This window comes from Pseudophryne corroboree, chromosome 6 (genome assembly GCF_028390025.1).
Source record: "Pseudophryne corroboree isolate aPseCor3 chromosome 6, aPseCor3.hap2, whole genome shotgun sequence".
Taxonomy (NCBI): Eukaryota; Metazoa; Chordata; class Amphibia; order Anura; family Myobatrachidae; genus Pseudophryne; species Pseudophryne corroboree.
Genome location: NC_086449.1, coordinates 37,029,239 through 37,056,109, shown reverse-complemented (window position 1 = coordinate 37,056,109; position 26,871 = coordinate 37,029,239). Strand labels below are relative to the sequence as shown.

General features: G+C 45.8%; 1 protein-coding gene across 3 annotated transcripts in view; it reads left to right on the top strand.

The window, feature by feature from the left end:
• LOC134935990 (uncharacterized) overlaps positions 1–25,786 on the top strand; it is a 104,908-nt gene extending 79,122 nt beyond the window's left edge. For all 3 annotated transcript variants that reach the window (XM_063930861.1, XM_063930860.1, XM_063930859.1), the window contains 2 exons: positions 9,993–10,367; positions 21,559–25,786. In XM_063930861.1, the coding sequence (XP_063786931.1) occupies positions 9,993–10,367; positions 21,559–21,674 (491 nt within the window). In that variant the 3' untranslated portion in view covers positions 21,675–25,786. The remainder of the gene's footprint in view (positions 1–9,992; positions 10,368–21,558) is intronic.
• The last annotated feature ends 1,085 nt before the right edge of the window (positions 25,787–26,871 follow it).

Sequence of the window (26,871 nt, the reverse complement as noted above, 5' to 3'; positions counted from 1 at the left end):
TGTTTTGGATTCGAGTGTTTATAACCATAATTTCCACTCATTTCCAATCTATTCTGAACACCTCACACCTCACAATATTATTTTTAGTCCTAAAATTTGCACTGAGGTCGCTGGATGACTAAGCTAAGCGACCCAAGTCGCCAACACAAACACCTGGCCCATCTAGGAGTGGCAATGCAGTGTCAGACAGGATGGCACTTCAAAAAATAGTCCCCAAACAGCACATGATGCAAAGAAAAAAAGAGGTGCACCAAGGTCGCTGGATGGCTAAGTTAAGCGACCCAAGTGGCCGACACAAACACCTGGCCCATCTAGGAGTGTCACTGCAGTTTTCTAGCGAGAGGATGAGTGCTTCCATCCTCATGTGAATCTGAACCACTAGCCATGAACATAGGCCAGGGCCTCAGCCGTTCCTTGTCACTCCGTGTCGTAAATGGCATATTGGCAAGTTTACGCTTCTCATCAGACACTTTTAATTTTGATTTTTGGGTCATTTTACTGAACTTTTGTAGTATACTTGACGACAAAGAGGTAGGTAGAGCAGTGGACTACTGTACCGTACTGCTATATATATATTATATACTGGTGGTCACAGCAACATTCTGCACTGTCCCCTCCTACTATATACTGCGCACAACTAAAATGCAGCACTGGTATGGATGCATAGTATACTTGACGACACAGTGGTAGGTAGAGCAGTGGACTACTGTACCGTACTGCCAATATTCTGCACTGTCCTCCTACTATATACTACAATGCAGCACAGATATGGAACGTTTTTCAGGCAGAGAACGTAGATATTTTCAGCACACTGAGCACAGATATTTGCAGCACACTGAGCACAGATATTTGCAGCACACTGAACACAGAAACTGAGAGAACGCTGCACGTCCTCTCGCTATCATCTCCAATGCACGAGTGAAAATGGCGGAGAAGCGCGGCTCCTTATATAGAATACGAATCTCGCGAGAATCCGACAGCGGGATAATGACGCTCGGGCGCGCTCGGGTTAACCGAGCAAGGCGGGAAGATTCAAGTCTGCCTCGGAAACCATGTAAAATGGGTAAAGTTCGGGGAAGTTCGAATCCCGAGGAACCGAATCCGCTCATCACTAATTATAATTCATTTTGATGAACATCATCTTCTCCCCATTACTGGAAGTAACCTCCTACACCGATCGCTGACAAGGTGACTAGCTGCACTAAACACTCTTTCGGAGTACACACTGGAGGGGGGGGGGGGGCCAACTTAGATAAAATACAGCCAGTTTGTGCAAGGGCCTCCAAATTGCCTCTTTTTCCTGCCAGTATACGTACGGACTGTCTGACATGCCTACTTGGATGCTGTCACTCATATAATCCTCCACCATTCTTTCAATGGTGACAGAATCATATGCAGTGACAGTAGACGACATGTCAGTAATCGTTGGCAGGTCCTTCAGTCCGGACCAGATGTCAGCACTTGCTCCTGACTGCCCTGCATCACCGCCAGCGGGTGGTTTTGGAAATTTGATCCTTTTCCTGGCAGCTCCAGTGGCGGTAGAAAATGAAGGAGGAGCTGTTGCGGGTCACGTTCCGCTTGACTTGACAAGTGTCTCACCAGCAGGTCTTTGAACATCTGCAGACTTGTCTCTGCCGGAAAGAGAGATACAATGTAGGCTTTAAACCTAGGATCGGCCACGGAGGCCAAAATGTAGTGCTCTGATTTCAACAGATTTACCACCCATGAATCCTGGTTAAGCGAATGAAGGGCTCCATCCACAAGTCCCACATGCCTAGCGACATCGCACCATTTTAGCTCCTCCTTCAAACTCTCCAGCTGCTTCTGCAAAAGCCTGATGAGGGGAATGACCTGACTCAGGCTGGCAGTGTCTGAACTGACTTCACGTGTGGCAAGTTCAAAGGGTTGGAGTACCTTGCACAACGTTGAAATCATTCTCCACTGCGCTTGAGTCAGGTGCATTCCCCCTCCTTTGCCTATATCGTAGGCAGATGTATAGGCTTGAATGGCCTATTGCTGTTCCTCCATCCTCTGAAGCATATAGAGAGTTGAATTCCACCTCGTTACCACCTCTTGCTTCAGCTGATGGCAGGGCATGTTCAGGAGTGCTTGCCGGTGCTCCAGTCTTCGGCACGCGGTGGCTGAATGCCGAAAGTGGCCCGCAATTCTTCGGGCCACCGACAGCATCTCCTGCAAGACCCTGTCGTTTTTTATAAAATTCTGCCCTACCAAATTCATTGTATATGCAAAACATGGGACGTGCTGGAATTTTCCCACATGTAATGCACGCACAATATTGGTGGCATTGTCCGATGTCACAAATCCCCAGGAGAGTCCAATTGGGGAAAGCCATTCTGCGATGATGTTCCTCAGTTTCCGTAAGAGGGTGTCAGCTGTGTGCCTCTTATGGAAAGTGGTGATACAAACCGTAGCCTGCCTAGGAACGAGTTGGCATTTGCAAGATGCTGCTACTGGTGCCGCTGCTGCTGTTGTTGCTGCGGGAGGCAATACTTCTACCCAGTGGGCTGTCACAGTCATATAGTCAAGTGGACACTGGGTACAACTGCATTTTTTTAGGACACTGGTGACTCTTTTTCTGAGGTCTGTGTACATTCTCGGCATCGTCTGCCTAGAGAAGTGGAACCTAGATGATATTTGGTACCGGGGACACACTACCTCAAGAAATTCTCTAAGTCCCTGTGAACTAACGGCGGATACCGGACGCACGTCTAACACCAACATAGTTGTCAAGGCCTGAGTTATCCGCTTTGCAACAGGATGACTGCTGTGATATTTCATCTTCCTCGCAAAGGACTGTTGGACAGTCAATTGCTTACTGGAAGTAGTACAAGTGGTCTTCCGACTTCCCCTCTGGGATGACGATCGACTCCCAGCAGCAACAACAGCAGCGCCAGCAGTAACAACAGCAGCATTAGGCATTCCACTCACGGATCCATCGGAGGAATCCCAGTTAGTTGAGGACTCGTCAGTCTTGCCAGTGACATGGCCTGCAGGACTATTGGCGTTCCTGTCTAAGGAGGAAATTGACATTGAGGGAGTTGGTGGGGTGGTTTGCAGGAGCTTGGGTACAAGAGGAAGAAGGGATTTAGTGGTCAGTGGACTGCTTCCGCTGTCACCGAAAGTTTTTGAACTTGTCAATGACATCTGATGAATGCGCTCCAGGTGACGTATAAGGGAGGATGTTCCTAGGTGGTAAACGTCCTTACCCCTACTTATTACAGCTTGGCAAAGGCAACACACGGCTTGACACCTGTTGTCCGCATTTCTGTTAAAATAATTCCACACCGAAGAGGTGATTTTTTATGTATTTTGACCAGGCATGTCAATGGCCATATTCATCCCACGGACAACAGGTGTCTCCTCGGGTGCCTGACTTAAACAAACCACCTCACCATCAGAATCCTCCTTGTCAATTTCCTCCTCAGCGCCAGCAACACCCGTATCCTCATCCTGGTGTACTTCAACAGTGACATATTCAATTTGAATATCAGGAACTGTACTGTGGGTGCTCCTTCCGGCACTTGCGGGGGGCGTGCAAATGGTGGAAGGAGCCACCTCTTCCCATCCAGTGTTGGGAAGGTCAGGCATCACAACCGACACAATTGGACTCCCCTTGGGGATTTGTGATTTAGAAGAACGCACAGTTCTTTGCTGTGCTCTTGCCAGGTTAAGTCTTTTCATTTTTCTGGTGGGAGGATGAGTGCTTCCATTCTCATGTGAAGCTGAACCACTAGCCATGAACATAGGCCAGGGCCTCAGCCGTTCCCTGCCACTCTTTGTCGTAAATGGCAAATTGGCAAGTTTACACTTCTCCTCAGACGATTTTAATTTAGATTTTTGGGTCATCATTTTACTGAACTTTTGCTTTTTGGATTTTACACGCTCTCTACTATGACATTGGGCATCGGCCTTGGCAGATGACGTTGATGGCAATTCATCGTCTCTGCCATGACTAGTGGCCGCAGCTTCAGCACTAGGTGGAAGTGGATCTTGATCTTTCCCTATTTTATCCTCCACATTTTTGTTCTCCATTTTTTAATGTGTGGAATTATATGCCAGTAATATATCTAGAATTACACGGCAGTAATGTCTGGAATTAGACACCACTATAGATACCAGATACCACTGTGACTGGAATGATGATGACCTATGCACAGTGACAGGACACTACCACAGCACCCTACAGCAGAAAGATGCAGCACAAGACACTGGACTTTTAGTCACCACAATGCAGCACTGACACTGAGCACAGATATTAAGCACTATTCAGTATACTAGAAGTGACACAGAGCAGCAAGATACAGCAATGGCCTACTGTACTGTACTATTATATACTGGTAGTCACCACAATGCAGCACTGTACTACAATATACTGTTGGTCACTACAATGCAGCACAGATATTGAGCACTGATCAGGATACTAGAACTGAGTCTGACACGGAGCTGCAAGATACAGCAATGGCCTACTGTACTGTACTACTATATACTGGTGGTCACCACAATGCAGCACTGTACTACTATATACTGGTGGTCACCACAATGCAGCACAGATATTGAGCACTAATAAGGATACTAGAACTGAGTCTGAAACATAGCTGCAAGATACAGCAATGGCCTACTGTACTGTACTACTATATACTGGTGGTCACCACAATGCATCACTGTACTACTATATACTGGTGGTCACCACAATGCAGCACAGATATTGAGCACTGATCAGGATACTAGAACTGAGTCTGACACGGAGCTGCAAGATACAGCAATGGCCTACTGTACTGTACTACTATATACTGGTGGTCACCACAATGCATCACCGTACTACTATATACTGGCAGTCAGCACAATGCAGCACAGATATTGAGAACTGATCAGGATACTAGAACTGAGTCTGACACAGAGCTGCAAGATACAGCAATGGCCTACTGTACTGTACTGCTATATACTGGTGGCCACCACAATGCAGCACTGTACTACTATATACTGGTGGTCACCACAATGCAGCACAGATATTGAGCACTGATCAGGATACTAGAACTGAGTCTGACACGGAGCTGAAAGATACAGCAATGGCCTACTGTACTGTACTACTATATACTGGTGGCCACCACAATGCAGCACTGTACTACTACAGGTTGAGTATCCCATATCCAAATATTCTGAAAAACTGAATATTCCGAAATACAGACTTTTTTGAGTGAGAGTGAGATAGTGAAACCTTTGTTTTTTGATGGCTCAATGTACACAAACTTTGTTTAATACACAAAGTTGTTACAAATATTGTATTAAATGACCTTCAGGCTGTGTGTATGAGGTGTATATGAAACATAAATGAATTGTGTGAATGTAGACACACTTTGTTTAATGCACAAATTTATAAAAAAATATTAGCTAAAATTACCTTCAGGCTGTGTGTATAAGGTGTATATGTAACATAAATGAATTCAGTGCTTAGATTTAGGTTCTATCACCATGATATCTCATTATGGTATGCAATTATTCCAAAATACAGAAAAATTCGATATCCAAAATATCCCTGGTCCCAAGCATTTTGGATAAGGGATACTCAACCTGTATATACTGGTGGTCACCCCAATGCAGCACAGATATTGAGAACTGATCAGGATACTAGAACTGAGTCTGACACGGAGCTGCAAGATACAGCAATGGCCTACTGTACTGTACTACTACATACTGGTGGTCACCACAATTCTGCACTCTACTACAATATACTGGTGGTCACCACAATGCAGCACAGATATTAAGCACTGATCAGGATACTAGAAGTGACACAGAGCAGCAAGATACAGCAATGGCCTACTGTACTGTACTACTATATACTGGTGGTCACCACAATGCAGCACTGTACTACTATATACTGGTGGTCACCACAATGCAGCACAGATATTGAGCACTGATCAGGATACTAGAACTGAGTCTGACACAGAGCTGCAAGATACAGCAATGGCTTACTGTACTGTACTACTATATACTGGTGGTCACCACAATGCAGCACTGTACTACTATATACTGGTGGTCGCCACAATGCAGCACAGATATTGAGCACTGATCAGGATACTAGAACTGAGTCTGATACGGAGCTGCAAGATACAGCAATGGCCTACTGTACTACTATATACTGGTGGTCACCACAATGCAGCACTATACTACTATATACTGGTCACCACCAGGGGCAGACTGGGAACAAAAAGCGGCCCTGAAAAAATTTGTACTATTGGCCCCACATGGGCAGCACCAGAGGTGTAACGTCTAGCCATAGGCCATGGCAGCAGCACCCTCCCCTCAAGACTTTCCAGATAGTGGGCATGTCCAGCATCAAGGGGGAAGTTAAAAGGAAATAAAATTAAATATTATGAGCACATTATATGATACACCTTCAGAATTTAGGAAACTATATCATTCTTTAGAAATATATATTTTCTTGCTTATTACACCAACCGTATCCCAATCTCTATTCACTCAATCTTATATGTTAGCCAAGCAAGCAGGCAGAGCATACACTAGATCAGGGCTGGCCAAACCGGTCCTCGAGATCTACCAACAGTTCATGTTTTCCAGGCCTCCTGGAGATCTGTAGAATTGTCAGTTAGGAATGAATGCAGCACATCTTAATTAGTAATGACTACACCTGTGCACCAGCTAGGTGGTCTGGAAAATGTGAACTGTTGGTAGATCTCGAGGACTGGTTTGGCCAGCCCTGCGCTAGATCATCTGCAATCACAGGCTAAGTGGCAAAGAAATTTTCATATATGCAAATTATTTAGCATCTTATTCATTATGTCTATAAAAAGGACCACATGTCCTCAAACAAAACATGCCCCACGGGTGCATCGGCCCACCAGGACTCTTCCCTGTACACCCTATGGCCAATCCGCCTCTGGTCACCACAATGCAGCACAGATATTGAGCACTGATCAGGATACTAGAAGTGACAGAGCAGCAAGATACAGCAATGGTCTACTGTACTGTACTACTATATATTGGTGGTCACCACAATGCAGCACTTTACTACTATATACTGGTCATCACAATGCAGCACAGATATTGAGCACTGATCAGGATACTAGAAGTGACACAGAGCAGCAAGATATAGCAATGGCCTACTGTACTGTACTACTATATACTGGTGGTCACCACAATGCAGCACTGTACTACTATATACTGGTCACAACAATGCAGCACAGGTATTGAGCACTGCTCAGGATACGAGAACTGAGTCTGACACGAAGCTGCAAGATACAGCAATGGCCTACTGTACTGTACTACTATATACTGGTGGTCACCACAGCGCAGCACTGTACTACTATATACTGGTGGTCACCACAATGCAGCACAGATATTGAGCACTGATCAGGATACAAGAACTAAGTCTGATACGGAGCAGCAAGATACAGCAATGGCCTACTGTACTACTATATACTGGTGGTCACCACAATGCAGCACTGTACTACTATATACTGGTCACCACAATGCAGTACAGATATTGAGCACTGATCAGGATACTAGAAGTGACACAGAGCAGCAAGATACAGCAATGGCCTACTGTACTGTACTACTATATACTGGTGGTCACCACAATGCAGCACTTTACTACTATATACTGGTCACCACAATGCAGCACAGATATTGAGCACTGATCAGGATACTAGAAGTGACACAGAGCAGCAAGATACAGCAATGGCCTACTGTACTGTACTACTATATACTGGTGGTCAACACAATGCAGCACTGTACTACTATATACTGGTCACAACAATGCAGCACAGGTATTCAGCACTGATCAGGATATGAGAACTGAGTCTGACACGGAGCTGCAAGATACAGCAATGGCCTACTGTACTGTACTACTATATACTGGTGGTCACCACAATGCAGCACACTGAGCACAGATATTGAGCTTTTCAGGCAGAGAACCTAGCCACATCCTCTCCGCTCAATCTAGAATGCACGAGTGAAAATGGCGGCGACACGCGTTTCTATATATGGAATACGAATCTCGCGAGAATCCGACAGCGGGATGATGACGTTCGGCCTCGTTCGGGTTAACCGAGCAAGGCGGGAAGAACCGAGGCTGACTCGACCCGTGTAAACCACGTGAAGTTCGGGGGGGTTCGGATCTCGACGAACCGAACCCGCTCATCTCTACTAATGACACACAGCACACACAACCCCTAGTAACACTCCATGCACAAAAATAATAAATACTGAATAGAAATTGGTTATTGGGAAATAGTTTTACCCATAGATAGTTACACATGCAAGAAGTTTTGCACTCACTCACCTGGTGTAACCATAGAATATAGTTTAGTCCATCAAGTAGTGATATACATGAATTTGTTCTTTATTTTATTATGTACAATATGTATATATATATATATATATATATATATATATACATATCAAAGCTTATTGCACGGCACTCCCTGAGTCCTCAGCTGGGGTTGAAGCAAGCTGAAATGGCCGGTGCCTTCCGGTGGTTACAGCAGGCGCTGTGTCCAATAATAAATCCGGAATAACGGCGGCACTCACGGCGTAAAATGAAGAGGCAGACGCAAGTCTGATATCAACGTTTCAATGTTAGAAAAACATTTTCGTCCTGACGAAAATGTTTTTCTAACATTGAAACGTTGATATCAGACTTGCGTCTGCCTCTTCATTTTACGCCGTGAGTGCCGCCGTTATTCCGGATTTATATATATACATATATATTAGTATTAAAGGCTGAGGTAGCAATTAGCTGATAGGTGAAGGGGTGCCTGTGTATGAGGTGTCAGGATGCCCCCTATTCCCTTACTGGCAATGGGAAGTTTGTGAAGAACTGTAGGGTGTGAACTCCCCCCCCCCCCCCCCACCCCCTTCCCCCTCTCCATCTTCTATCTCTGCTGCCATTTGCATACTACTGGATTATTAGGATTTCACAGTGCAGGGAGGTGGATATAGGGCTGGTGCCCCCCACCATGGACAGCTATAGCGGCACCATGGACAGCTATAGCGGACAAGCAAGCACACCCCACCTCTGGGATAGTCACCTCCACACTGACCTCCACCTGAGGATAGATCTGGGTTGAGTGCTGCTACCATCCTGTCTTCCCTGGCTTTGGGCACCACCTGGTCCTTGCTGTTACCGGTCTGGCCTCCGGAGTCCGGTGTAGTCAGACATGGTGGCTGCTGCATGCAGAGAGTTGTTCTGCTGCTGCTGCCGCTGGTAGCAGGGGCCGGGACACACTGGGTGGTCCCACGCGGCGGCGTCTCTCTGCTGACTCAGGGGGTCATTCCGACCCAATCGCTCGCTGCAGTTTCTCGCAGCGCAGTGATCGGGTCGGAACAGCGAATGCACCGGCGCCGCAGTGTGCCGGTGCATAGCAGCCGTCGTTGCCTAGCGATCGCCTCTGAGGCAGAGGCGGTCGCTGGGCGGGAGGGTGCTGGACGGCGGCATTAAGCCGCCATTTAGGGGGCGTGGTCCGGCCAACGCAGGCGTGGCCGGACCGTTGGGGGTGGCGGGCCGCGGCGGCTGCGTGACGTCACACGCAGCCGCTGCGGGCCAGGGAGTGATGAGTAGCTCCCGGCCAGCATGCTAAAGCTGCGATCAACTCAGGAGCTACGATCAACTCGGAATGACCCCCTCAATGCGGCCAGGTCCCAGTCATCGCACACAGCTCTCCCTCCTCTGCTGCCCGCATGAACACCAAGGGGTCGGGACTGGGGTCGCTGAGTTACGGGAGGGGGGAATCACCCTCATCGCCCCCTGCTGGATCCGCCACTGGTCCCTCCCCCTGCAGGGGGACACAAACAGAGGGGTGCTACAAGTCTATCCCTTTGCTAGTGTGTGTGAGAGTTAATGTGATCATTAGCATATGTAAATATGGTATAGTAGAGAAAGTGTGTGTAATACCTTTCTTCTTCTATAAAAGTAGAAATAACATCACGTATTTGTATTTGCATGTAATTTTCAGAACGCACAAAGTATTTAGACATCCAGCAGCCGTCAGAAACTCTATACACAAATCCTGCTCTAATCCCCTGCACATACACCATGCCTCTATATAGTGACATTATGTGGATTGGAGTCTACTGGATGGTCGGGAACCCAAGAGAGGATTTTGTATATCATCCAGATACAGAATTCATTCACCCGGATTACAAGGGAAAGACAGAGTTGATAAATGGGTCCAATCTACTCCTAGAAGACTTCCATGGTCCAGATAACACCATATTCTACTGCCGTGTGGCCCTTCTCCGTTGTGTATCACAGACACGCAATTTTACAAAAACAGAGGTAATAATGGAGGAAGGCTCAGGAACCAGACTCAGAATCTGCAGTGTGCCTGGTATGTGTATAAAGCCTGATGTTTGAAAACTCTTAGGTGTATATTTACTTAGGTCTGCGTTTGCCTGATTTGGCAAACACAGTAGTGTTTGTGCATTTTTTCAATCACAGATAAAAGTATAAAACAAGGGTGGATATGGACAAACGATCAGATGTAATTAACATAGAGAACAATGAACCACGGGAATTTACCACAAATTTGTTTCTGCAAACACACCTGTGAGTTGTGCAAACTTGGACCAAAAAGCATTTTTCAAACAGAGATCCGTCTCAGCAGCGTGTTTAGAGAAGCATGCACAGATCAGTGAGATGTAGTGTAGTGTTTATCTTCATAAATGTGTTGAAATGGTAAAAAAAAAAAATATATTTCTCTAACGTTCTAAGTGGATGCTGGGGACTCCGTAAGGACCATGGGGAATAGCGGCTCCGCAGGAGACTGGGCACAAAAGTAAAGCTTTAGAACTACCTGGTGTGCACTGGCTCCTCCCCCCATGACCCTCCTCCAAGCTTCAGTTGGATTTTTGTGCCCGAACGAGAAGGGTGCACACTAGGTGGCTCTCCTGAGCTGCTTAGTGAAAAGTTTAGTTTTAGGTTTTTTATTTTCAGTGAGACCTGCTGGCAACAGGCTCACTGCATCGAGGGACTAAGGGGAGAAGAAGCGAACTCACCTGCGTGCAGAGTGGATTGGGCTTCTTAGGCTACTGGACATTAGCTCCAGAGGGACGATCACAGGCCCAGCCATGGATGGGTCCCAGAGCCGCGCCGCCGGCCCCCTTACAGAGCCAGAAGACAGAAGAGGTCCGGAAAATCGGCGGCAGAAGACGTCCTGTCTTCAACAAGGTAGCGCACAGCACTGCAGCTGTGCGCCATTGCTCTCAGCACACTTCACACTCCGGTCACTGAGGGTGCAGGGCGCTGGGGGGGGCGCCCTGAGACGCAATAAAAACACCTTGGATGGCAAAAAAATGCATCACATATAGCTCCTGGGCTATATGGATGAATTTAACCCCTGCCAAAATACATAGAAAAACGGGAGATAAGGCCGCCGATAAGGGGGCGGAGCCTATCTCCTCAACACACTGGCGCCATTTTCCCTCACAGCTCCGTTGGAGGGAAGCTCCCTAGCTCTCCCCTGCAGTCACTACACTACAGAAAGGGTTAAAAAAGAGAAGGGGGGCACTAATTACGCGCAGTATTAAAGATACAGCAGCTATAAGGGGAAAAACACTTATATAAGGTTATCCCTGTATATATATAGCGCTCTGGTGTGTGCTGGCAAACTCTCCCTCTGTCTCCCCAAAGGGCTAGTGGGGTCCTGTCCTCTATCAGAGCATTCCCTGTGTGTGTGCTGTATGTCGGTACGTTTGTGTCGACATGTATGAGGAGAAAAATTATGTGGAGACGGAGCAGATTGCCTGTAATAGTGATGTCACCCCCTAGGGGGTCGACACCTGAGTGGATGAACTGTTGGAAGGAATTACGTAACAGTGTCAGCTCTGTATAAAAGACAGTGGTTGACATGAGACAGCCGGCTACTCAGCTTGTGCCTGTCCAGACGTCTCATAGGCCATCAGCTCTAAAGCGCCCGTTACCTCAGATGGCAGATATAGACGCCGACACGGATACTGACTCCAGTGTCGATGGTGAAGAGACAAATGTGACTTCCAGTAGGGCCACACGTTACATGATTGAGGCAATGAAAAATGTTTTACACATTTCTGATAATACGAGTACCACCAAAAAGGGGTATTATGTTCGGTGAGGAAAAACTACCTGTAGTTTTCCTGAATCTGAGAAATTAAATGAGGTGTGTGATGATGCGTGGTTTTCCCCCGATAACAACTGATAATTTCTAAAATGTTATTGGCATTATATCCTTTCCCGCCAGAGGTTAGGGTGCGTTGGGAAACACCCCCTAGGGTGGATAAAGCGCTCACACGCTTGTAAGAACAAGGGCTCTACCCTCTCCTGAGATGGCCGCCCTTAAGGATCCTGCTGATAGAAAGCAGGAGGGCATCCTAAAAGGTATTTACACACATACTGGTGTTATACTGCGACCAGCAATCGCCTCAGCCTGGATGTGCAGTGCTGGGTTGGCGTGGTCGGATTCCCTGACTGAAAATATTGATACCCTAGATAGGGACAGTATATTATTGCCTATAGAGCATTTAAAAGATGCATTTCTATATATGCGTGATGCACAGCGGAATATTTGCCGACTGGCATCAAGTCTAAGTGCGTTGTCCATTTCTACCAGTAGAGGGTTATGGACACGACAGTGGTCAGGTGATGCGGATTCCAAACGGCATTTGGAAGTATTGCCTTATTAAGGGGAGGAGTTATTTGGGGTCGGTCTTTCAGACCTGGTGGCCACGGCAACAGCTGGGAAATCCTCGTTTGTACCCCAGGTCGCCTCTCAACATGAGAAGACGCCGTATTATCAGGCGCAGTCTTTTCGTGGGCAAGCGGGCAAAAGGTTCCTCATTTCTGCCCCGTGACAGAGGGAGAGGAAAAAGGCTGCAGAAATCAGCCAGTTCCCAGGAACAGAAACCCTCTCCCGCCTCTGCCAAGCCCTCAGTATGACGCTGGGGCTTTACAAGCAGAATCAGGCACGGTGGGGGCCCGTCTCAATGAATTTCAGCGCGCAGTGGGCTCACTCGCAAGTAGACCCCTGGATCCTTCAGGTGATATCTCAGTGGTACAAATTGGAATTCGAGACGTCTTCCCCTCGCCGTTTCCTAAAGTCGGCTTTACCGATGTCTCCTTCTGACAGGGAGACAGTTTTGGAAGCCATTCACAAGCTGTATTCCCAGCAGGTGATAATCAAGGTACCCCTCCTGCAACAGGGAACGGGGTATTATTCCACACTGTTGTGGTACCGAAGCCGGACGGCTCGGTGAGACCGATTCTAAATCAAAAATCTTTGAACACTTACATACAGAGGTTCAAATTCAAGATTGAGTCACTCAGAGCAGTGATTGCGAACCTGGAAGAAGAGGACTACATGATGTCTCGGTACATCAAGGATGCTTACCTTCATGTCCCAATTTACCCTTCTCACCAAGGGTACCTCAGGTTTATGGTACAGAACTGTCACTATCAGTTTCAGACGCTGCCGTATGGATGGTCCACGGCACCCCGGGTCTTTACCAAGGTAATGGCCGAAATGATGATACTCCTTCGAAGGAAGGGAATTTTAGTTATCCCTTACTTGGACGATTCCCTGACAAGGGTAAGATCCAGGGAACAGTTGGAGGTCGGTGTAGCACTATCTCAGGTAGTGTTGCGGCAGCACGATTGGATTCTCAATATTCCAAAATCGCAGCTGATTCCGACGACTCGTCTTCTGTTCTTAGGGATGATCCTGGACACAGTTCAGAAAAAGGTGTTTCTCCCGGAGGAGAAAGTCAGGGAGTTATCCGAGCTAGTCGGAAACCTCCTATAACCGAGACAAGTCTCAGTACATCAATGAGATGGTTCTGGAAAAAATGGTGGCTTCCTATGAAGCTATCCCATGCGGCAGATTCCACGCAAGAACATTCCAGTGGGACCTGCTGGACAAATGGTCTGGGTCGCATCTTCAGATACATCAGCGGATAACCCTGTCACCAAGCACAAGGGTGGTGGTTGCAGAGTGCTCATCTTCTAGAGGGCCGCACATTCAGGACTGGGTCCTGGTGACCACGGATGCCAGCCTGCGAGGCTGGGGAGCAGTCACACAGGGAAGGAATTTCCAGAGCTTATGGTCAAGCCTGGAGACATCAATTCACATAAATATCCTGAAGCTAAGGGCCATTTACAATGCTCTAAGCTCAGCAAGACCTCTGCTTCAAGGTCACCCGGAGTTGATCCATTCGGACAACATCACGGCAGTCACCCACGTAAACAGACAGGGTGACACAAGAAGCAGAAGGGCAATGGCAGAAGCTGCAAGGATTCTTCGCTGGGCGGAAAATCATGTGATAGCACTGTCAGCAGTATTCATTCCGGGAGTGGACAACTGGGAAGCAGACTTCCTCAGCAGACACGACCTCCACCCGGGAGAGTGGGGACTTCACCCAGAAGTCTTCCACATGTTTATAAAACTCGACAAGTATTGCGCCAGGTCAAGGGACCCTCAGGCAATAGCTGTAGACGCTCTGGTAACACAGTGGGTGTACCAGTCAGTGTATGTGTTCCCTCCTCTGCCTCTCATAACCAAGGTACTGAGAATTATAAGATGGAGAGGAGTAAGCACTATATTCGTGGCTCCGGATTGGCCAAGAAGGACTTGGTAACCGGAACTTCAAGAGATGCTCACGGAGGATCCGTGGCCTCTACCTCTAAGAAGGGACCTGCTCCAGCAAGGACCCTGTCTGTTCCAAGACTTACCGCGGCTGCGTTTAACGGCAGGGCGGTTGAACGCCGGGTCCTGAAGGAAAAAGGCATTCCGGATGAAGTCATCCCTATCCTGATCAAAGCCAGGAAAGATATAACCGCAAAACATTATCACCGCATTTGGCGAAACTATGTTGCGTGGTGCGAGGCCAGTAAGGCCCCGACGGAGGAATTTTCAACTAGGTCGATTCCTACATTTCCTGCAAACAGGAGTGTCTATGGGCCTGAAATGGGGGTCCATTAAGGTTCAAATTTCGGCCCTGTCAATTTTCTTCCAAAAAGAACTAGCTTCAGTCCCTGAAGTTCAGACGTTTGTGAAAGGGGTACTGTATATACAGCCTCCTTTTGTGCCTCCAGTGGCACCTTGGGATCTAAATGTAGTTTTTGGGTTCCAAAAGTCACATTGGTTTGAACCACTTAAATATGTGGAGTTAAAATATCTCACATGGAAAGTGGTCATGCTGTTGGCCCTGGCCTGGGCCAGGTGCGTGTCAGAATTGGCGGCTTTATCCTGTAAAAGCCCTCATCTGATTTTCCATTCGGACAGGGCGGAATTGAGGACTTGTCCTCAGTTTCTCCCTAAGGTGGTTTTCAGCGTTTCACCTGAATCAACCTATTGTGGTGCCTGCGGCTACTAGGGACTTGGAGGACTCCAAGTTGCTAGACGTTGTCAGAGCCCTGGAAATATAGGTTTCCAGGACGGCTGGAGTCAGAAAATCTGACTCGTTGTTTATTCTGTATGCACCCAACAAGCTGGGTGCTCCTGCTTCTAAGCAGACTATTGCTCGTTGGATTTGTAGTACAATTCAGCTTGCACATTCTGTGGCAGGCCTGCCACAGCCAAAATCTGTAAAAGCCCATTCCACAAGGAAGGTGGGCTCATCTTGGGCGGCTGCCCGAGGGGTCTCGGCTTTACAACTTTGCCGAGCAGCTACTTGGTCAGGAGCAAATACGTTTGTAAAATTCTACAAATTTGATACCCTGGCTGAGGAGGACCGGGAGTTCTCTCATTTGGTGCTGCAGAGTCATCCGCACTCTCCCGCCCGTTTGGGAGCTTTGGTATAATCCCCATGGTCCTTACGGAGTCCCCAGCATCCACTTAGGACGTTAGAGAAAATAAGAATTTACTTACTGATAATTCTATTTCTCGTAGTCCGTAGTGGATGCTGGGCGCCCATCCCAAGTGCGGATTGTCTGCAATACTGGTACATAGTTATGGTTACCAAAAAATCGGGTTATTGCTGTAGTGAGCCATCTTTTCTAGAGGCTCCTCTGTTATCATGCTGTTAACTGGGTTTAGATCACAAGTTATATGGTGTGATTGGTGTGGCTGGTATGAGTCTTACCCGGGATTCAAAATCCTTCCTTATTGTGTACGCTCGTCCGGGCACAGTATCCTAACTGAAGCTTGGAGGAGGGTCATGGGGGGAGGAGAAGCTTTACTTTTGTGCCCAGTCTCCTGCGGAGCCGCTATTCCCCATGGTCCTTACGGAGTCCCCAGCATCCACTACGGACTACGAGAAATAGAATTATCGGTAAGTAAATTCTTATTATATATATATATATATATATATATATATATATATGTCAAAAAAATACTCTCCCACTGCGCTATTTATAATTAAATGCTGAAATTAAAAATAGGCTGCCTGTAACCTCTAAGTTCCCTGTAAGGAGGAACTCTTGTGTGTAAAAATGTGAGACAACAGAAGTAATGGCGCCAATAGGGTCGTATCAACACCCAACTTTAAAACAGACCTTTATAAAGTTTTACAGATAAATTTTGTTCAATAACTTATAATAACATGTATAAAAATTAGTGATGAGCGGGTTTGGTTTTACTCGGTTCTACTCGGTTCTCAAAACGGCATCTTATTGGTTCACGGATGTCACGTGTTTTGGATAGCCAATAAGATGCCGTGTTTAGAACCGAGTAAAACCGAGTAAAACCGAACCCGCTCATCACTAATAAAAATGTATTTATAAAAGCATAAGCTCAAAACCAATGTCCATGATTATACAGAGTTGATACATTTAAATTTGTCGCATACTTTGAACAATAAACTTGTAGTGATGAGGAAAGGTGTAGATCTGTCACTACAATTTCCTTCTTCTCCTTATTGTAGATTCGGAGGTAACATCAAACAATAGGTAGATAAATAACTCAACGCGTTTTGTCTTGTTCCAAGACTTCATCAGGGGTAAAATCTCGTCTACTTAGTAAATATTGTCTGTGCATAAATAATCATTCATGGATGTTTGAACAAAGATTCCAATATTTCACTGGATTGGTATAGCAAGGACCAGGCCTCATAAATTATCAGCTTGAACCTGACATTCAGGTAATTGAGTGTGGAAGAAATTCATAAAGGTATGGAGTCTAACCTGTTCAAACACGTATGGAACCTCATAAATCAACAGCTTGAACCCGACATTCAGATACTCGAGTGTGAAGGGAATTCATACAGGTATAGAACCTAACCAGTTCAAACACGTAACAAACCCTCCAGTGGTGCAGTATTGACAGCCCAGTCTCTGTGTTATGACAATATTTACTAAGTAGACGAGATTTTACCCCTGATGAAGTCTTGGAACAAGACGAAACGCGTGTGCAACAAATTTAAATGTATCAACTCTGTATAATCATGGACATTGGTTTTGAGCTTATGCTTTTAGAAATACATTTTTATACATGTTATTATATGTTATTGAACAAAATTTATCTGTAAAACTTTATAAAGGTCTGTTTTAAAGTTGGGTGTTGATACGACCCCATTGGCGCCATTACTTCTATTGTCTCACATATATATATATATATATATATATATGTATATATATGGAGCGGTCCCCCCCTCCCACAAGCACAACCAGTCCCAGGCTCTTTGAGCCAGTCCTGGTTCAAAAAATACATGGGAATAATTGCATAGGGTTCTTCTGTATGCAGCGCCGGGCTCTTGGACCAGTCCCTTATATTTTTAAAACCAGCACCAGGCTCCACTAGCCAGGGAGGTAATACCATAGTGAAGGGATATGCTTATAAAGGCCCCCATGGCCCCTTGCTAGTCAGCCCTGACCAGGGTTTCCTGGGGGAGTGGAACCCCCCAATCAAGGCCTCAGGCACCCAAGGCCAGGGCTGAAGTTGGGGCTATCTCTGACTCCATATCCTCTTCATTCCAAGTAGGCATCCAAGAGGTAAAAAAAAATAGATAAAATGGAAAATCCGAACCAAGATGGACACAAGGAAGTATATGTGTTAACACATACACTTCCTCTATGCAAATGACTGGGACGCACATAAGTCCTGTCATTAGAAGAGCTGCCAGCCAATCAGCTGTGCCTCCATAGGAGCAGCATGCTGATTGGCAGTAAGAGGCTGCACTGTCAATCCAACTTCCCCCCATAGACTTCAGTGGTGGTAACAGGGCCGGATTAAAGGCGTCATGGGCCTGGGGCTGAAAATGTTCAAGGGCCTATTATGAGAAGTGGAGGAGGTGAGGCCAATGCCACATAGGCATGTAGACCCTGTACACTATAAGCCCCAATGTCTCCCTAAATATATAAAAGTTAAAAAAACACATAATATTGTATGGAAAATCTAAATGCAATTTAAATTTTAATACTGGTCATCGTCATGCTGTCATGATGATGGGCCTATTTTTATTGGGAGGCCTGGAGCTGTAGTTCCATCTGCCCCATAGTTAATCTGGCCCTGTGTGGGAAGCCTCCATTGAAGACTATGGTGGGAACTGCTACGTTGTAGTCCATGATGGGAACTGGAAGATTGACCTCTGGTAACTTTGCAGTTAGGGCTGGGTAGCGTCAAGCTACCCTTAATGGAGAGGACCTTTCCCATAAGCCCCTGGGTCCATGTCACAAACTACTGTATTTGGAATAGTAACTTGTGGCGAGCGAAGTGGCGCGAGACACTGAGCCCGATGCGTGGCGAGCAAAGTGAGCCCATGAGGGTACAATGGTGCATAGATTAAACAAAAACCTCAAACAAGAGAATTGGTTAAACATTAAGGTGCTGTAAGGGCGGAAGTTCTCTCCTGCCCTGTCGTTATGTCACTTCCTGGTCCTGATCATGAAGGGAACATAGACACAATTGTTAGGGCTGACTAATGCTGATTAATTAGGGGGGTTAATGATACAGCCACGGGAACCAATATAAGCGCGTCCATAGCTGTGGCATAACCTCCCTGGCTAGTGGAGCCCGGTGCTGGTTTTAAAAATATGGGGGACCCCTAATTTTTTTTCCCCCTATATTTTTGAAACCAGGACTGGTCCAAGAGCCCTGTGCTGGTTCTTAAAATACCAAAGAACAATACGTAAATATTTTCCCTGTATTTTTTAAAACAGGAACGGCTCAAAGAGCCCGGAACTGGTTATGCATTACTGACATTTACACAGAGAAGCACTGCACGGATATCACTGATCTGTGTAGGCTTCATGTTCTGTAGTGTTTGTCTGCCGGCAAACACAGCATCCAAACATGAATTCATACACCATCGGAAAACACTCTCCTGTAAAACAGGTGAACACAGTAAATTTCATTAACTTTCATTGTTTTACTTAGAAAAAAGCACCCATGTCTGATCAATCTCACCCGGTTTAACCACGGGCAAAGATGGGTGAGACACGATTATTAGTAAATTTACCCCATTGTCTAAAATGCCACATGGTGTTATAAAGCCGTGCACGTGACTATAATAATCTGAAGATAATATGCCGTGAAAGAATGTGAGTGTTAGTAAGGGGTAATTCAGTAATCCCTGGGAAACAGTTGTTGAAATTATACTGGTCCCAGTGTGCGATTCAAGCAGAGGATTAAGGAGCAACTTTTTGTAAAGGATAGTCATCGGTGTCTAACCCCATCTGTGCTTAACATCAATGGCATGAAACCATCAACAGAAGACCATTGATGGTTTGTACTCAGGACTGCCATCAGAAGAAATTGTGGGGCCCCAGGACTGACAAAATAGGCAGCCCCCCCTACCTTCCCCACACTAAAAAAAATATCTATCTATCTATCTATCTATCTATCTATCTATCTATCTATCTATCTATCTATCTATATATATATATATATATATATATATAAAGTAAAAACAAATTATATACAGGTTGTGTATCCCATAACGAAATATTCCGAAATACAGACTTTTTTGAGTGAGAGTGAGATAGTGAAACCTTTGTTTTTTGATGGCTCAATGTACACAAACTTTGTTTAATACACAAAGTTATTAAAAATATTGTATTAAATGACCTTCAGGCTGTGTGTATTAGGTGTATATGAAACATAAATGAATTGAGTGAATGTAGACACACTTTGTTTCATGCACAATGTTATAAATAATATTGGCTAAAATTACCTTCAGGCTGTGTGTATAAGGTGTATATGAAACATAAATGCATTCTGTGCTTAGATTTGGGTCCCATCACCATGATATCTCATTGTGGTATCTAATTATTCCAAAATACGGAAAAATTCCATATCCAAAATACCTCTGGTCCCAAGCATTTTGGATAAGGGATACTCAACCTGTATATATTTGAAAAATAAATAAATCCTTTGTACAGTAGCGGTGGCGCTTATACATGCCTCCAATAGTAGCGCTGCACCGCTTACACATAATGACCACACACACACACACACACACACACACACACACACACACACACACACACACACACACACACACACACACACACACACACACACACATTCTCTCTCTTACTCACTCTCCCTAACTTACCTATCACAGGAGCTGTTGCAGAGCATTCTTCTGTGACCTGTGGTAGCAGCCAGTCTGGCCCTGTGTAGCCACGCCCCCTTCATTCTGGTAGACCCGCCCACTTTCATACCAGAGTTCTGACACTTTCACAGGAGTGGGGAGAGGATGCTGCAAACTTCAATTGAAAACGTCCCTCCCAAAATGGCCGCCACCTCAGAGGAGACAATTATTAAAGCTACTAGAGGAGCCTCCTCTGGTATCTTTAATAACTGTCTCCTATAAGGCGGCAGCCATTTTGGGAGGGGTGCTTACAATTGATGCTTGCATCGTCCTCTCCCCCTCCTGTGACTGTCAGATCTCGGGCGGAGCAAGGTGGCGGGTGGACGGCGGCATGAGCGGCCCAGGCCCTCTCCTCTCTGTTAGAGAGGCCGGGCCCGGGACTACTGTGCCCGCAGCACCCCCTAATGGCGGGCCTGTTTGTACTGTTTGTACTGTTGGAGACTCATTGCAGCTCTTGACCTATGGTACATGTTTTAAGATGTCGGTTATGCGGGATGCAAAATTCATCCTATTAACTTTGAGTTTGGTGCATAAATTAATAGTAGAAATTGCTTTGTGCCCCCCAACTTCCACAGCTCGGTGAATCAAGACACAACCCCTGGAGGTGTGCCAATTGCCATTTCCATTAACAAAATAAAAACTTTGGGGGTGATGTATCAAGCAGTGGAAAGAGAGGAGAAGTATCTCATAGCAACCGGTCAACTTTGACATAGCATTTATCAAGTACATTCTATAAAATGATAGGTAGAATTTCTTTGCTTGCTTTAGGCAAATTGTCCACTCGTCCTATTCTCCACTCTTTTCACTGCTTGATACATCAACCCAATAGTGCTACAGTATACATTAGCTGATATGTCTGTAAACAAAAATTATTAAAACCCCCTAACTAGCATATTGGGGAGTCATCAGTAAGTGGAGCAGGCACATTTATTGAGGGTGAAATTTAGCATCATAGACAGTACTAAGCTCTGGCTGTTCCCTAATGTCTATTTTCTATTTATCTCTTATTTTGATATCAAGTTCACTCCCTATCGCAACAAGTTGCGATCTATGCTGGAATCAAGCTGGTCATCCTACTTGTCGTGCTGGTGGTGGCTGTAGTCTACATGAAGAAAAAGCGTGACCCAGGATTGTGAGCACCATGTAAACACACAGAAGATACACAGCGGTTCCTATAAATATATCTATATGTCATGAATAAGCTTTTGTTGTTTCTCTTACTAAGTAACTGTAATAAACGATAAAGCTACCTGCTTGCCACTGGTTTCTAGATAGACATCTACTGGTCTTCCCAAAAAGAGACTCTAACCACTACAATCCATTCTGAATGCAGCTGCGAGGCTAATCTTCCTCTCCAGACGTTCATCGTCTGCAGACCCACTATGTCAGACCCTCCATTGGTCACCGGTATTCTAGCGTATTCAATATAAAATACTTCTACTCACACACAAGGCCATTAACCAAATGACACCTATGTACATCTCTTCACTTATCTCAAAATGGGGTCAATGTACCAAAAATTTGATCATTTTCATATTTTTTATCGTCAGTTATCGGGTCTTTTTCATGTTTTTTATCTGGGTTTTTTTCGACATACAGTATGTCTAATTTTTTTATAATAGAAAATGTGATTGCGATAAAAGCCCCAAAATGTGATAATTATCGCTCTACTTTTCAGTCGTTTTATCGCATTTTTTTTCCGCATTTCGAAAAAATTAAATGAATTGCGCATGCTGTGTTTCAGAACCGGACATGCAAGGTGAGTTCCTGGGTGGCGTTCATCACATACCTGACCTACAGCAGAAAAAAAATAGCTACAGTAGCTTACTATGGGACACTTATTAGAAAACTGAAAGGAGAGGGAACTTTTATAAAGACAATTCGATGAGTTATTCTAATGACTGTTATAAGCATGTTACTAAGATGAAATTCTACTGGCCTTTAGTGTCTGCTGTAAGCTTCCAGCAGAGTTATTTAGACTGAGTCTCACAAACAAAACATATATATTTAGTGATGAGCGGGTTCGGTTTTACTCGGTTTTACTCGGTTCTAAACACGGCATCTTATTGGCTATCCAAAACACATGACATCCGTGAACCAATACGATTCCGTTTTGAGAACCGAGTAGAACCGAGTAAAACCGAACCCGCTCATCACTAATATATATATATACATACATACATACATACATACACTGTACACACACACACACACACACACACACACACACACACACACACACACACACGTATGCATATATATATATATATATATATATATATGAGAGAATTTTTATATAATATAGATCTCAAGCAAACAACATACAGAAAATCTTAGTACATTTTTAGACTAGTTCAATATATATACTGTAAGTATAATTTAGATAAAAAGAGATATTTTTAGAATATTCTTTTTGTAAAAAAAGTTAATTTAGAGGTGAAACTACAAGAACAATCATGGCCTATTGCTACACTCGCCAGTAAAAGCTGACGAGAAAAAAAAAACATGAAAAGTTTCAGACAATTTTCCCGATATTGGAAAAGTTCAGGAAAAAAATGCAAAAAGTAGATTTTGGCGAAAAACCCCGATAAATAAAATGTAAAAACTTACATACATACAGACGATACTTAAAAAATGTGAAAAGTATAAAAAATCTAAATTTCTCTCATTTTTTAACGTAAAAACTGTTGATACATAGACCCCAATATCTCCCAACGTGACCTCTCTGCTCTTCACAAGATCTACGTCTCTCATCCACACTCATTATTTGCTCCCATGCACGATTGCAGGACTTTCTTTGGGCTGCACCCAATCTGTGGAATGCCCTACCATGCACAATTAGACTCTCCTCTAGGGGGTCATTCCGAGTTGATCGCAAGCTGCCGTTGTTCGCAGCGCAGCGATCAGGCTAAAAATCTGCATTTCTGCGCATGTGTATACTCCGCAATGCGCACGCGCGACGTATGGGTACAAAGTCCTTTGTGGTTTTACACAGATTCTAGCGACGTTTTCAGTCGCACTGGTGGCCTCAAGAAGATTGACAGGAAGTGGGCGTTACTGGGTGTCAGCTGACCGTTTTCAGGGAGTGTTTGCAAAAATGCAGGCATGGCTGGGCGGGTTTATGAAGTCAAATCCGGACACGAATAGGCTGAAGTGATCGCAAGCGCTGCACAAACTGTTTTTGTAGCGCTCGGCTGCACAGGCGTTCGCACTTCTGCTAAGCTAAAATACACTCCCCAGTGGGCGGTGGCATAGCGTTTGCACGACTGCTAAATCTAGCCAGCGAGCGATCAACTCGGAATGACCCCCCTAATGTCCAAACCTTCAAGCATTCCCTGAAAAATAAATTCCCCTTTTCAGGCAAGCTTATCAAATTCCAGATCGGCTCACTCAACCTTCATAGCTTTCCTATCCAATTATGGCCCTCATTCCGAGTTGTTCGCTCGCTAGCTGCTTTTAGCAGCATTACACACGCTAGGCCGCCACCCTCTGGGAGTGTATCTTAGCTTAGCAGAATTGCTCGAAAATCTTTTCCTGCAGTTTCTGAGTAGCTCCAGACCTACTCCTACACTGCGATCACCTCAGTCCGTTTAGTTCCTGGTTTGACGTCACAAACACGCCCTGCGTTCGGCCAGCCACTCCCCCGTTTCTCCAGCCACTCCCGCGTTTTAGCCTGACACGCCTCCGTTTTTTAGCACACTCCCTGAAAACGGTAAGTTTCCACCCAGAAACACCCACTTCCTGTCAATCACTCCCCGATCAGCAGAGCGACTGAAAAGCGTCGCTCATCCCTGTGTAAAACGGCATAGTTTTGTGTGAAATTACTTCGTGCGTGCGTACCGCAGCCCATACGCATACGCAGAAATGCCGATTTTTAGCCTGATCGCTATGCTGCGAAAAACCGGCAGCGAGCGAACAACTTGGAATGAGGGCCTATATCCCCACTGTACAGTCCACACATATCCTCCCATATGGGTCATTGGGTAGACAGTCATTAGGTCGACATGTACTAGGTTGACAGGTCAAAAGGGCGACATGAGTTTTTTTTTGTTTTTTGGGTGTCGTATTCTTCGTAAAGTGACGGGGAACCCCAGTTAGTGCACCGTGTCCCCTCGCTGTGCTCGCTTCGCTCGCCATGCTTCGGGCAAGGTTCTGCGCTGCGCTCGGCACATGTTACTATTCCCAATCGTGGTCCACGTGGATCGTAAAGTATGAAAAAGTCCAAAAATGTATTTAAAAAAACAAAAAACTCATGTCGACTTTTTGAACTGTCTACGTAGTACATGTCAATACGGTGGACAACTATGCAATAGATAGCACCTATCCTTGTGTATCAATGCTTATTTCCCCATAGATTGTAAGCTTGCGAGCAGGGCCTTCCGACCTCTATGTCTGTCTGTTATTACCCAGTTTTGTCTTATCATTGTGTCCAATTGTAAAGCGCAATGAAATTTGCTACGCTATATAAGAAACTGTTAATAAATAAATAAATACTCAGTGGTTCCAAGTGGTTAATAGGAGAACAGAATGGCAGGCATGGGAATGGAGAGAGTTAAACCTCCTGTGATGGGTGTGGACCAAAATGACATGACAGGTTACAGCCAATTATAGTTAAGGGAGGGACCAGTATATAGGGGATGCATGGGGCATTATGGGTCTCTTTTGGTTTGCCTTGCGGTGAGTGTTGCTGTCCTGATTAGGACAGTTTTATTTATCTTGCCGCTCAGAGGGTGGTGGAGAGGGAGCCATTGTGGGGCCTTTAGTCTCGCCAGCCCGTTCGGCCCCATCGTCAAGATCTGTCTCCCCTGCCGCAGTTGGCAGTGCCGTTGTTGCGGTCCGGTCGCGGGCGGCAGGGGGGACGCCAGTCTGAGGCGAGTGAGGGAGTGGTGGCCGGGGCTCGGCCTGCGGCTCCCTCCGTTGCTGGCCTGTTTTCGTGGGCCCGCAGGCGCGTCGGGGAGGGCCTACGGGCCATCCTTTAGTGGGAGTCATGCCACCTCCGCCGCCCATAGCTAGGCCGCAGTTATCTGCCGGCCGTGTGCGGCGGGGTGGGTGGCGGGCACTGGAAAGGCAAGGGGAGGTGGTAGCCGGATCTCGGCCGGCGGCTTTCTCCCCTGTAGGCCTGGATTCCGCTCGGCGCTGGGGGGGCGCTCGGCAAGGGTCGCGCGCGTCCGTCCCTGCTGAATATTTTCCTTTACAGGTTTTTCTAGTGGTTAGGGTTACAATAAATAGCTAACAATTTTCTGCCAAATTCAAGTCTCCATGTCTTTATTCTTAGTATAAGGGTATAGGATGTTTTACTGTCAGAATGGAGGCACACATCAGCCATTAGGAGGTTTATAATTTTTTATCTAGCTTAACTAAATTACTGCACAGAAGATGATCTGCCTGCAGTGTATAGTCGGGATGAGCGGTTGGATTCTGAGGATTCTGCTCTGAACAGTGGGATCCAAGCTCACCTGAGTCTCAGGCTCAGGTGTTCCCACCAGACTCGGATCCCAGTGCGAGGCTGAACACCATAGTCCCGGCGTTGGATTCTCATGGGACTTGTATTCTATAAAAGGCACCGTGGCGGGGACTCAGCACCATTTCCTGGAGATACTGTAGCAGCTCTGCAATAAAAATATATATATATATATCTTCTGGGCAGAGCTGCCCCTAACCAATATGATGCCCTAGGCAAGATTTTGGCTGGTGCCCCCTAGCACCGCCGCTAGTACTGCAGGACATTCCCTGCATGAGTCAGATGGCAGCTCTGCTAACGTCAGGTGCCTTTTGTTTATGAAAATGCATCACATTATTTGCATTACTATGTGGCTAGGATGCACAATCAGCTTCTGCTGATTAAAATGATATGCAGCATACCTATATTCTGTGTGCGACTGCGGCTGTACCTGCATATGAAATGCTACATTACAGTGATTTCCAGGAATACACTGCAAAGTAGCATTTTGTATGCAGATACAGCTGCAGTCACACACAGAATATAGGCATGCTGCATCAGTGCCGTAACTAGACATTTTAGCGCTGTGTGCAAGAAATAGCATCGGCGCCCCCCCCCCCCCCCCGCCCCATCAATCACACACCGCAAGGAGTGTGGCTTCATGTAGCATCTATTAGTTATATAACACCATACGGTAGCACCCTTTACTCACACTACACCGCACAGTAGCATCTGTTACTCACCTCACTCTGCACAGTAGCATCCATTAGTCATATTACACCACACGGTAGCATCCATTAGTCACATTACACCACATGGTAGCGTCCATTAGTCACATTACACCACATGGTAGCGTCCATTAGTCACGTTACGCAGAGCGGTGGCATTCATTA